This window comes from Euprymna scolopes, chromosome 15 (genome assembly GCF_053919585.1).
Source record: "Euprymna scolopes isolate OS-2025 chromosome 15, ASM5391958v1, whole genome shotgun sequence".
Lineage (NCBI taxonomy): Eukaryota > Metazoa > Mollusca > Cephalopoda > Sepiida > Sepiolidae > Euprymna > Euprymna scolopes.
In genome coordinates this window covers 71,630,082-71,644,798 of record NC_136496.1, presented here as the reverse complement: position 1 = coordinate 71,644,798, position 14,717 = coordinate 71,630,082, and the positions used below count along the sequence as shown (strand labels likewise).

Below are 14,717 nucleotides of genomic sequence, written 5' to 3'. Positions count from 1 at the left end.
GAAATGGAACACATACATCAAATCTGCTGTCAAGATCACTCGAAAAATGGTTGGATCATTCTACTGCTCCAGTAGGTATCTGATTGCTAATGCAATCCTCTATCTGATTGCTAAGAGCCAGGTACGCCTTAAAATGGAGTACTGTTGCCACATCTGAGCAGGAGCTTTTCGATGTGCCCTATTCAGCCTTGATAAGAGTTCAAAATTGGCTTGGAAACCTAGTAGGTGATACCCTTTTCTATTCACTACAACCTCTTTTGCACAAGAAAGACGTTGCAAGCCTATCTTTGCTCTATCGTTATTTTCATGGCAAGTGCTCGACTGAACTCCAATCTATGGTCCCCTCCCCCATTGCTAAACTTTCACAAAAAAAATACTTGACTAGCTACAACCACTTTATACCATTTCCCCATCTCTCTATATGTGCCTAAATCTAAATGCAGATTCCATGAACAAGGCTTCTTTCCCAGAATGCCTGCTTGTGGAACACTGTTCCGCTGGTCTGTTTTTCGGTTGAATACAACATAGTAACATTCAAATCCAATGTAAACAAGTTTTTGTTGAGCCGTCCCTTTAAATAATCCAAATTCTGCCCAATTTACACTACCACCTTACATTTATTAACCATTATTCTCGAGCGGCCTTCGGGCCTTGATAAGTGGTGACTCTCAAGTAAAAAAGAAAGAGGTTGATTCAAGTTTTAGCATTGTCAAGTGGATGTCTACTATATTTTCTTGATTGTTGGATGTTTGGAAGGAAAATGAAATTTGAAATTAAATCATATGAAAAAGAATATCAAACACGCGTGAAGCGATCAAAATTTATTCAGGAACTAAAAACAAACAAATTCACAATTACAAAAATGGCGCTAAAAAAAACTAGCAGCAGCACCAATAGTTGTCCAAACACCCACACGCACACACAGTACAACCATAGACAGTAATAGCAACAGATTCCGACTAACAGATACACACAAAATCATATCAGTTCCCTTCTTTTAAGTCAAAAGTTAGTTTTTCACCTTCATTTGGAAGAATACAGGGTGCTTATTTAGAATCAAACTTATTTTCCAAACAAAAATACAGGAAACTCTTTTTAAAAATTTTATGATGTACATTTCCATTACAGAACAAAGATGTCATATTCCAAAAATTATGTAAATTTATTAATTAGTTTTTTGGGGTTTTTTTTAACTAAGAAAATCAAATTTTATGACTAAGTGAGATCTTATGTTTGGATCTGCCATGTTTTTTAAGGAAACAACTTGGTACTCATGCACTTATTGATCCGTGATGAAATAATAACGTTATTATTTAGAAAGCCATTCTTAACATAGGGACAGGAGGGTGTTGTGTACCTATTCTGTACTTTCACCTAACAATTTAATAAAAACAGATATCGTAAAACTTTAATTAAACTTGAAAACACTATTTAAAAAAATAGCGCGGATCAATAAGTGCACTAGCACCAACAACTCAATTCAAACTATCAAGATTAAAATCAGCCTTATGATGGCTACAGTTTCCTATTAAAATTGTTAAAAGTCATAAAAGAATGATTTTCTATACATAAAAAAAAAAAGTTACTTGATCACTATATGTGATTTTTGGAATATGACATTTTAGTTCCATAACGATTTTTCTGCAATTTAGATTTTTGAAAATAGGTGTAATTCTAAATAAGCAAGAAATACAGCAAAGAGAAGTAACTCTTGAATACGAGTCTTATCCCATTGTCCCATAGAAAATTTCTCTGCAGAATTTTGTTTACTGGTTTTGTCTCTGATGTATCGTTATTTTCATGGAAAGTGTTTGACTGAGCTTCAATCTATGGTCCCCCCTCGCCAAACTTTCACAAGAAACACTCGTCTAGCTGTAAACACTATCAATAATTCCCCCCACTCTTTATCTGTGCCTAAACCTAAACGTAGATTCCATGAACAAAGCTTCTTTCTTAGAACTGCACGCCTGTGGAATTGTCTTCCGTTTTCCTGCTTTCCGGCTGACTACAATATGGTTGTGCTCAAGTCTAAAGTAAATAAGTTCTTGATGAGCCGTTCCATATAAGTTATCAAATTTACTAAATTTTCATTACTAATGATTACTATATTGTCCAATTTCTACTGTACACTCTTTAACCCTTATCCTTGAGTGGCCTCTAGGCCTTGATAATGTGGTGATGCCTATGTAAAAAAAAAACAAAAAAAAAACATATTTGACATGTTCTCATTTGAAAGTATACATTGAAAAGATACGTTTCTCACTTTGAATCGGTGATCTTATGTGATTCATATTTTACATCATATATGTTTAGATCTTTTATGCCAAATTGGATTTCTAGTTTAATAGCGCCTTGATTATTGACATAAACATTTATTTTGTTGTTCATCATTTTTTCATATCCGAATACAATTGTTTTAAATTTTATACACACAATGATGCTGGGCTAAAGTAGATTCAACTGGATCATAACTTGACACAGCAGAGTCCACAGTAGGTGACTGTGTTCTATGATAAACACATACAGGCCGGCAGACACGTAAAAGACAAGGTCATCAAGTCAGACATTGTAATATAAAACAAGCCCGAAAGAACTGCACTCATTATTGATGTCGCCATACCAAATGACTATGGCTTAATAGAGCTGTATGGAACAAAATAACAAAGTATCAGGATCTAAAAAATGATCTAAAAACGACATTGTTTCTGAATGAAATACACATTATACAGGGTGGAATGATAAGATTGTTGCCCTAGAAAAGAAGACATGATTCCATTTCTGTTTGATGAAAACGGGTTTTCTTTTTTGTTTGTTGCAGACAATCTACTAGTTGGCCAGTTGTGTACAGATCTCTAGAGTGATAGGAACCTTCTATCATGTCTGAAAGAGACACAATGTTCAATGAGCTAGATCGGAGATGCACCACTGTACAACTCATGCTCTCTACCAATCTAAGTTATGACAACAGGACGAAGTTATGACAATTGTCCGTATTTGCAACCCCAAATGCAACCCCAAATGCAACCCCAAAATGCAAATCCGGACAGTTCAATGCTTGAAGGCACAGCTCAACAAAGTTTCTGGCCACGATTATGGTCTTTGGTGTGGTTTCAAGTGAGGGCCACATCATGCCACCTCACATCTTCGAAGTAAGTTTGAAAGTCAACACCAAAGAGTACCTGGATGTGCTGAAGAGTGTTGTGATCCCTTGGTGGAATCAGATGGCTGCTGGCAGACTCTGAGTGTGGCAGCAGGACTCAGCGCTGACCCACAAGTCCAAAGAGACCCAGGCTTGGCTTCAGAATGAGTGCTATGACTTTGCACCCTTCTCTTACTGACCCCCACCTCTTCCCTGACCTGAACTTGCTGGACTACTTCATTTGGTCATATGTCGAGAACATCACCAACATGACCTCTCACAACACCAAATCCAGCCTGATCATCACCATCCGCTGAGTATTCACCGAGCTCCCGCCCACGCTTTTGGAAAAGGCATGCTTCCAGTTTCAGACCTGTATTGAGGTGGTGATTAAAGCTGAAGGTGGCTACATTGAATAGATGTCAGCTCTACTACATAATCAAGTTACCCGAATTGCTTTTTCAATAAAAGCTTTAAAATAAAGCTGTAGTGTTGTTTGCTTTGCGGCGACAAATTTATCATTCCACCCTTTATCAGTTGTGATAGAAGCAACTAGCCTAATAAAAACAATCTTAAGGAATTACTTGGAAACAATTCCTGGAAGACCAAGCTGTAACGATATACAGTTGACAACCATAAAGGGGACAACGTTTATCCTTAAAAAAAACGTTGAAATATAAATTCAAATTGTAATTAAATCATGTTTTAGCTCCAGAAGGAAGTTCTTTGATCTGTTACAACTAACCGAAGTAAATGTTTTAAAAAAAAAATAGGTTCTGCTGGGGGACTGACACAATGGAATGTGTAAATATTTCTACTGGACTATCTGTAAAATATTGGAAAACGACTGTAGTAGCAAGTTTTGGGAACATCTGTATATATGGCGTGTATATATGGCATGTATATATGGCGTGTGCATTTTTGTATGCCCAAGAAAGGCTTTTTTCGAGGGGGGGGGGTTCGAGAGGGTTACTATTTTGGAGAACTTTTTATATACTCCCTAGATTATAATATGTACGATTTGCAAACGGACGTTGTCTCTACATTTATTTTGATCGACTTTTATAAAATTCACGCTATTCCATCCTGTCGCATGTTTGTTCATTTTTTTTTTTTTTTTTGTATAAATAAAGTGAAACTAATCGAATCGAATCAGTTCGCCAGCTTTCTGGCCGGGACCTCCAGAAACGCAATTAGCTTTGATCTATGTTAGGGAAACCCTTCATATCAAACAAATTGCTATTCATTTGGAGCTTTTTTGGGTGAGCTGGTTTTCCCCAACATCGTGGGGAAGCAAAATACAGCAGAAACTGGCTTGCAGCCAACCTTCATTTCTGCGCGTGCGTGAGTCTTAATTTATTCACTTAAAGTCAACTTTTTGATTGACATTGACAACGGCGGAAAGTTGAACTGGCTTTCAGCCAACATTCATTTTTGCATTTGCGTGAACTCATTCACTTAGCAAGTCAACGTTTTGATTGACATTGATAAATTTGAACGCTTTTCACTTCCTCTCGCCTCGTAGCAATAGCGGTAAGATCTCTTTTCTTTCACTTTCTTTTCTGCCTCCATGTCACGGGTTCAAACCTGCTTGCCTACTAACACTTTTTTTTTCTTTTACACCCAGGCAACGCCAGGCACCCCCACTAGTATATCAGAAAGAACAGTTGGACATAAAGTCTACACCATCCACTATTACTGTACAATTCCTATAGCTGTGTACCTAGAAAGCGGAGCTATCAAACCTGACATAGTAATATAGGACAAGGAGAAAGGAACAACCTTTGTAGAAGTTAGTCTCCCCAGAGAATGCTGGGCTAAATAGACCTGAGAGGGAAAAGATAATGAAATACAAAGGTCTTATGTACGACATGAAAAAAAAACTGGAATCTTAGAAATATCTCCATCATTCCAGTAATTATAGAAGCAACCGGACTCATAAAAACGATTTTAAAAACTACCGAGCAAATATACCCGGTGAACAAAGTGCAAGAAAGATAAAAACAATTGTACTTAAAGGGATGGTTAGAACCTTAAAAAGATCTCTCAGTTGGAATGTATGAGATAGTGGGGGAATGTCTGGCATCTGCTAGGATGCTCCATCCCTAGCTAGAACAATATGATAAGAAAATTTGAAAAAAAAAAAAAAAGTTATATATTCTGACTCATACGTCGATAACATCACAGTTAGCTGCTTTTCTGGATTTCCATATAACTAATAGATCGATACTATTCCTATCTCCTGAATGTCTTGGGAGTTTTTTTCAATAGAGAAGAAAATTTAGATTTGCTGCATTAAGAGAAAGGGGTTTTTGTCCAGAATTCTCCCCTTATTAAAAGAAAAAACAAAAATACAGAAAAATGTGCATGCTGCATGTACCCATAGCAAAACAAAAAAATACCATATTCCAAAAATCATGTAAATTGTTCAAGTGATTTTATTTTTAAATAAGAAAATCAAATATAATTTTATGAGTAATCAAACAGTGGTTGTCTTGTCTGCAATTTTGAAAACAATCTTAAAAAAAAACAAAAGGAGATAACTCAATAATAATTCAAACTTTCGAGATTTATGTAATAATAATAATTTCCAATAAATCTGAACCTACGAAAAGAAAAAAAAGAAATAGTTTCCTTTAGATTTCTTATAAGTTAGACAGTGATCAAGGGTTTCTTGAAACAGATTTAAATTTGTAGGTTTTGAGTGGTGTTGTAACAAGTTGGTAACCATGTAATGCAAGTCAGGTCTCGTACAGGTCATTGCGTAAAGTAAACTACTTGTAATTTCTTTGTACATTTTATTAGCCGATAATTCTTTTGAGTCTGTATTATCTTTTATTAACATTTAGATTCTTTGGTATTTTTTACTCTTTTTCACCTCCAACAAGGCATATTGATACTTGGACGTAAGGGGCTACTATTTAAGACTATATCTACTGACGACTATGTGGTGGAGTTGAGCAGCGAGATGTCTGTTCATATTAAGTTTAAACCTCTGCATGTTAGTACAGTCAGGAAAGTAGGTAACAGAGATGGAATTCTGGAGCAGTCCTGGGAAAGAAGCTATTAGAGTAGAAGACTTTCCAGCATCTAGGGACCTCAACAGTGAAGGGGTAAGATTTTGCTGCTAGATGGGTTAGTTGGGTGTATATATTTTTAGGGGTTAAATAAGTTGTCAAAGCACATTCCATTGAGGTATTTGTAAAACAGGCACAGGAATGCAACATTGCAGGGATGGGACAGAGGTTGGGGCTTGGTAGATAGTGCAAAACCTATTAGATTGGAAATACTTTTTTGGATTCTGCTCAAGAAGGAGAGACTAGTGACATATATTCCAGCACAAGTGTAGCAACAATGCTCCATGCATAGGCGAATAGTGGCTTTTTAGAGAGGTAGGATAGTCTCAGGTGTGAGTAATTTTCTGTCACAGTAGAGGGAGCCCGCCTTCTTTGCAGCAGTCTTACCAATATCCTCAATGTATTTGTTCTAATTCATGTCGATTATTTTGACCTCGTTGCATAAAGGGAAGCGTGTTCTTTTTTCTTTCCATATGTGATCAGCTAGTCCCAACATCTTGACCTCCCCCATGTCATGGCTTCATGGCTTTTCTTCTAGCCTTATTTTTAGGGGGCGACCAGTCAAACCTTTGTATAGTTTTCCACATTTGCATGAAATCTCATATATGCAATTATTTGTCATGTTATCTGTATGTGTGTGTTCGATTTTGACCAACATTAACATCCTTATACAGCCTAACATCACAAGTACATTTGAGAAATTTTAGCACCGCACAAGCAGAAGGGTCCAGCATATAAAATCCACAGTAGGTTCTTTGATAAGACAGGGGTACATTCAAAATGAATGCTTCTGTTTAGAGCACAATCGAACTATGATACTTGGCTTTTGCGTTATAAACCTTAATTTAAGCAATTATATAAAAATATTAAACTGCAAAATCAACAGTAAATTCTGTATGGTGGACTAAATCACTGGAGGGAAGCATATGAGATTTCTCTTCGTGCACCGCAGCGGGTTACCGATTAGAGCAGGGCAATCAATAGATTTGATTGAAGAATGCGCTATTTCACAGATTTTGATGCATTGGAAGTGTGAAACATTAGTCGGTCCTTGTAGTGCCGTCACATAATTAAATTACTTAACCTAAAACGGAAATTACTTAACAAGCATAAATTATGTATAATGACTAACAAGACAGAAACCAAATACAAATATAGACATTCATTAACACATTTACAAATGCAATACAGACAAGACATAACAGAGCAATACAAATGTTCATAACTCACCACTGGGTGAAGGCTGCTTGTATCTAGCATGGAGGATAAGTGTGTTCTACCCTTTGAGGTTGCATGCTTTCTTTCACATGAGTTTTGACCCAACATATGGGAGAGGAGAGGTGCTTTCTCGACTCCTTAATCAGCTTGTATCTACAACCAGTCTTGTTTCCCTAATTCCCTTATATCCTTATTCAATTTCTGTTGGATCTTCCTGCTTATATATATATATATATATATATATATATATATATATATATATATATTTACATAGTAATTTATAAAATATATATGACGATTAAGCTACACTGAATATTCCGCGTTTCATCCACTCTAGGACTCTTCAGGCTTATGTGCAAATTCTGTGATTGTTTGTCGTTTTTATATGCTCATCTTCTATTGAGATTTTAGTTAGCCAATCAGCTTTCTACTATCAACTGCGCCCTTTCTATCAGCCAATGAGCATGCATTTATCAGACAAAGGCCTATTTGACCTCTGGTTGACCTGTTCCTTTGTGTGTGCTCTATTTAGTTTCTTGATCTGTTTTAAAACTAGGTTAGTGTTTTTTTTTATGTTAGTAATATATAAATATATATATATATATATGTGTACATACATATATGCATATATATATATATACATACATATATGTGTGATCGTTTATGTATATTCATGTTTATTTAATTTATTTATTTGATTATTTTCATTTGTTTTTGTTAGTTTTAAAGCTATTTTGTATCACTATCCTAGAGTAAATTTTATCTTGTGAGCACAGTTGTTTGCTATTTCTCTTCTACAGTTTAATAGATGTTGGGGTTCTTTAAAGTACAGGATATCAAATTTTTCATGAAGACATAATCTACATGGGTCGTCTAGGTCCCTACACATGGCAGCTTGTCTTATTATTTTCCATTCGCCGGTAGTCGAATGTCCGCTTTCTTTGAGCTCCCAGTATTTATTCGCTAGTGTTGTTTTCATACGGTGTTTTTTTATTGTTGAATGTACTTTTGTGGTCATAGTATCAAGTATGAAACATGAATATACATAAACGATCACACATATATGTATGTATATATATGTATGTATATATATATATGTGCATATATGTATGTATATATATATATGTATATATATATGTGCATATATGTATGTACACATATATTTATATATAAACTAACATAGGTAGAAGTTACATAAGAGATGACATACACTTCCTTAGCTCCCTACCACAAACAGTAGACGATGGGACAATACTAGCCACATTCAATGTCAGCAGCCTATACAGCAATATCCCACACAACTTGGAGAAGGAGGCTACCTCATACTGGATTGACAAACATGCACAAACTTTACACACCAGATTCACCAAACAATTCGTGATTGACAGCATTGACATAATCCTAAACAATAACTCCTTCGAAATTAATAATGACAATTACATCCAAACACTAGGCACAGCAATGGGTACTAAAATGGCACCAACATATGCCACCCTTACACTCCCCTTCCTGGAAGAGATCCTTTATGAAAAGATAAAGCAGAAATACAGATACAATATCAAAATACTCTTCATAAAATCTTGGAAAAGATGCCTGGACGACTGTTTGATCCTCTGGAAAACCACATCAAAAAACTCCACACTATACTACAAAACCTACACCCCAAAATAAACTTCACCCTAGAACAGAGCACTACAGAACTACCTTTTCTAGACATCCTAGTAATGATTAAAAACAACATAACTACAGACATCTACCACAAGCCCACAGACACTCAACAATACTTCCACTTCAAAAGCCACCATCCCAAAAACTGTCTAAAATCCATACTCTACTCCTTGGCATGTAGAGTCTGCATGATAGTCACAGACAAATACCTCCGTTCGACTCGACTAAATGAACTGCAAATAAGCCTGCGGAAAAGAGGATATCCACCACCACTAATACGTAAAGGTATTGAACTGGAAGAAAAAATCCCAGTAGACCAACTAAGAAACCCCAAAAAACACAACAAAGAACAAATTCTAACATACGTCTCCACACACAACACAAACAACCCAGAACTATTCACACAGATAACGAAAAACCTTATCCTTCTCAGTTAAAACAATAAACTAAACAACATACTCAAAACAACAAAAATAATAAAAAGCAAACGCCAATCCCAAAACTTAAAACACATCCTAACCTCCTCAAAACTCGTTCCACACACTACAAAAGGAAAAACTATTTCAATGATTTAAAAACATTATTATAGTGATCTTAAATATGATACCTTTTTGAATGAAAAATCAAAACACAGAATAAAAAATAATGTTAAAAAATAAATAGCAATTGTTGGTAACCTTTCTCATTTAAATATACATCTTTCTCGCGTTGGAATCTCTCAACCATTTTTATATATATATATATATATATATATATATATATATATATATATATAGGGAGAGAGAGAGAGGGAGGGGGGAGAAAGAGGGAAGAAAGAGAGAGAGAAAGAGAGAGAAAGGAAGAGAGATAATCAGATCTGTTTATTGTTTAATTTTTCCTCTTTTCAAATTATCTAATATATAATGTGTGCGAGATAATAGCATGCACATGTCCATGTACGTGAACGTTTTGACCGACAGACAAAATATAATGTGACAAATCAACAGACCAACCAACCTGCCGACAGACCAAACCTTTCATAGAAATGCAAGGGTGCATAAAAAAAAGACGAAATGATTTGAGATAAATTAATCTCTCATCTTTCGCATGAGACCATTTTAATCTTTCAAACATTTAACGATCCCGTTACGAGATGACTGCGTGTGACTGGACTTTAGGTTTTTGATCTCGGCTTGAATTTATGCCAATCCATGAATTAATCATTTCTCACTTGGCAAAAAGACTTTCTTCATCCAGTTTTGGTATCTAAGATGCTGCGTGTGTTCTGAACTCCAGGAGGGCAACATCAAGCAGTATTTCATTCCTTCTCTCCATGTGGTTCGATCCAAACAGTTGATATTAGCTTTCATGCTTCTGACATCAATTCTAGCAAAGGTCCCAGGTAAAAAGCGATCAAAGAAGATACTTTTCAGGCAGGGAACTCTACAATGAAGCGGTGAGATGAGCTGTTTGTCAGGTGAGTCAAGAGTATTTACGATGAAGGGGAGGAGTACAAATACAGTGAGTTCATTGAAGCATATTCTGTGGAATTATTTCTAAAACAGGGTAAAGAATTTGTTATTGAATTAATTTGGAATTCTTTTTGAGATGAGTAATTTGTATAATTACTTTTATTTATTTATTTGCGGACTATTATCCTCATCTTCTAGTTGTTGGTTTCGTGACGTTTCGGCCAATTATTCCTCTGGCCTTCATCAGGTGGTTAACCGTGACAAGATAGGAATGTCGAATCTTTCAACTGCATCCACAGCAATTACTGCCTTCCATAATTGTTGTTGTCTTACCACAATTTGGCCAATTGATCCTCTGACTGACTTTGATGGGATTGAAACTGCTACTTTCACCTGGAATCATAGATATTCCACACCTCTATCTACTGCCACGGGCCCTGAAGGACAATCAAGGTTGGATATTTTGGTCGTATAAATCCACATTTTTATATTTAGTTCTATTTTGTCGGGTCCGTACCAATTGTTATATTATTGAATTAATTTGGAATTCTTTTTTGAGATGAGTAATTTGTATAATTATTTTATTTAATTATTTGTGGACTATTATCCTCATCTTCTCGTTGTTGTTTTTACGACGTTGTGAAAACAACGACAAGAAGATGAGGATAATAGTTCACAAATAATTAAATAAAAGTAATTGGGTGAAAAGGGTGTAACTCTGAAGCAAAGAAGAAGAGACTGGAGATTGTCAGAGAGCGCGGAACCTTTTAAGATTCTGGTATTAATGCATATTACAAACCCGATTACGATAAATGTCTACCCGGGTTTGCCCTACACCTGATGTAAACCACCTGAATATGCTGAACATTGCCAAACAAATCTCAAAAATGCTAGGAAACAGAAAATAACAACATTCGCCCGATACGAATCATGATTAAAAGAAAAAATTGGAAAAGCAATAAAATAAAATATAACAACAACTTAATTTTGTTTTATGTTTTTCTGTAAATAAGTAGAAATATTTTTTTTGTGTGATTATAAAAAAAATCGGGTGAGTGTGGTAAGTTCCTTCAATCGGTAACAGTAGGTTCCGAGCCACCCCACATTTTCTTCTTCAAATTGTTCTGCACCTCATTTCAGATGCTATCAGTTTGTCCTAATGATAGAACTCTACTACTTAATCCAGCGTCTGTGCTAACTTGTCCAGCATAGTTAGATTAATTACTGTGTGCTGCTCTATGATTTAAAATTAATAACTAAAAAAGTTTTTTTTTCCTTTTCTTCCAACTTATCAAAAGCCGCCTGCTCGGCTTCTTAAAGGTTCATCGCATTTGTTGTTGCATTCTGATTGGCTGATAAACTTGACTAGCGCTCGGCATATTCCAACAGTTTGTGTAAGTTTCTGATCCAGTCCTACCAAACATTTATGCAAATACGGTTCAAAATATTCACTAGTATCATAAATTCTTTTTTGTATCCTGTCCAGGAGAGAGAGGCGAGTGTTGGGTGCACTAACCAAGATGCAGCAACAATACTCCATGCGCAGATGGCATCACTTCTATTCTGATAATGTTTTTTTCTTTCTTTACCTTGGATTGCTTTCCTTTCGAATTTCCTCTCCGTTTCCTGTTTCCCTAACTGTACAAACACACAGAAATTTAAATATAATGTCAACAAGCATCTTACTACCCAGCTCCCCACTAAGGCTGCACTCACCTAAAACATGTGACTCTTATCATAGTAGCCCCTTGCACTTCAGTTGCAGTATATCTTGTTTGGGTTAATATAAGCAATAAAAAAAAGGATTACAAAATCAAGTCATCTAATATCACTAGTTGCAATATTGGGATCTTTGTTTTTTTCAAATGGTTGAATTAATTAAGTGTGAACGACTGATTTGATGATAAAAATGCCTTTTGTTAATCCATATTATTTGCATTTTTTGGACTACTGTTCTCGTCTTGAGTGTTATTTTTACAACGTTTTCCGACCTTCTTTAGGTGTATCTTGTCGAACTCTGGAACTTTTCTGTTGGACTCAGGGATCTTTCTGCTGCAAGGATCTGTGGCGCAATGGATAGAGAACTTGGTAAAATTCAGTTGTAAAGATTTCTCTTCTGCAGAATGAAGGTTAAATTGTCAGTGCGGGTGACATCCATAATACAGTTGAGAATTACTTATGATTTCTACGCAGTGATGGCTGATGGAACGAAAGCATGTTACCATTGTGGATTAAATAAAGAATTTTGTTCAAAGTTCTGTGCAGATTTTCTGAGTTTGACAGAAATATTCCCAAGTTTGACAAGATACGCCTGCAGAGGTTACATTGACCAAAACATTATGAAAATACTAACATTCAAGATGAGAACAATAATTTTTTCTTTTTTTTTTTACTCGGCTTCACTCCAAACAAGGCATATTGCCACTTAGATGTAAGGGGCTACTAATTGGGACCATGCCTACAAAAGATTAAGATGTTGGTTTATATTGCATTTGAACTTCTGCATATCAGTACAATTTGGAAAACAGGCAGCAGGAAGAGAATTCCAAAGTCTAGCTATTCTAGGAAAGAAGCTATTTGAGTAGAAAACTTTCTGACATTTAGGGACCTCAACAGTGAAGGGGTGTGATTTTGTTGCTAAGCGGGTTTTTTTCGGGGATATGTACATCGAGGGGCACAGTGCAATGAGTTCATCAGAGCACATTTCATTAAAATACTTGTAATAGTAATCTGAAGAATCTAAATAATACGAAGAATCAATCCTCATCCCAAAAATTCAGAAACTTCTTTTTGGCATTTATTTATTAAGTATGATCATCAAAACTTGACTCACTGTTTAGAGTGAAATAGTATTTGAACTCATATCGTTTTATTGCCTCTTTAAGTTTATCCTTGTTGGTTTGTACTCAAGCTAAGGTTAAACCATGTTGTCTAGTCTGTCTAGCAGCAGTAGAGAAAAGATTTCATTTTTGTCCCCTTCTTTTTTATTTCACACTGATGTCTCAAATGTGATCACTTGACCCTTAAAATTCATCTGGTACCCACATGCATATTTATATGTATCCTATTTTGAAGGTCAGCCACATCTTTTATTTTATTTTAATTTATTCTTGGCACCTTTGCCAGTCTGGCTCAAGGATACCGGCCCTGAGCATTATTCTTGGTGCATGTATTAGATAATAAGTCAGCCGAATATTTTTTTTTTTTTGCCAAGGTTCAATATTCAGTGTGGACAACCAAAAAATACAATTACAAATTACTTAAGACCTCTATCCAGTCATGGCTGATGGAATGAAAGCATGCTACCCCTGTGAAGTAAATAGAGTGTTCCGTTCAAAATTCTGTGCAGATTTCCAAGTTTGACAGAAAGATTCCTGAGTTTGATAAGATACACCTGAAGAAGGTCGGATTTTACATCGACTGAAACGTTATGAAAATGACACTCAAGATGAGAACAGTAGTCTGAAAAATCCAAGGTTATTCGGTTGACTTTTGATTTGAAATTAACATTAAAAAACTAAAACAACTAAAAAAAAATCTTTATAAAGACAGAAGGACATTTTGCATGTTTAAAAGTTTTAACATTTTGTCTTTTTCTTCTTCTTTTTCTTCAATTCTAGTTTCTTTGCGGAAAGGAAAAGGATTCAATGTCCCCACATCTAAAGTCAAAAGTTCCAATTATGATGGTTACTTCGAGGATACATATTCACGTATTTTGGATGGAGAAGCCTACACGGATCACTTTAAGTTGAGGAGGCAATTTGAACTGAAGCAATTAAAAAAGAATTTAAGCAAAAATTTTTATCCAAGCAATGGATTCAAAGAAAGGTTAGTAAATATTTGTTCATCAGAAATTGCTTCAGACAAAGTATGCTGCAAAGAAGGTGGGTTCCCTCTATCAAGCTAGAAGACTACTCATGCCTGAGAGTATCCTGTACCTTTACAAGGCCACCATTCGCCCATGCATGAAGTATTGTTGCCACATCTGGGCTGGTGCATCTCTGATAGGTTCATAAGAGTAGTGGTTGATGAGCAGAAATCAGAGGCCCACAGTATTAATGCTGGAGTCCCCCAGAGGTCCATCGTGGGCCCAGCTCTCTTCCTGATCTACATCAATGATCTCCCAAAACACATACTTAAATCATTTTTTAATGCATTAAAACA

The 14,717-nt window shown here is 35.7% G+C and overlaps 1 protein-coding gene across 1 annotated transcript in view; it reads left to right on the top strand.

The window, feature by feature from the left end:
- The window catches only part of LOC145293896 (cilia-and flagella-associated protein 96-like), a 64,644-nt gene that overhangs the window by 3,479 nt on the left and 46,448 nt on the right, over positions 1-14,717 (top strand). Inside the window, exon 2 of the mRNA XM_080140671.1 lies at positions 14,174-14,381. Coding sequence (XP_079996797.1) covers positions 14,174-14,381 — 208 coding nt within the window. The remainder of the gene's footprint in view (positions 1-14,173; positions 14,382-14,717) is intronic.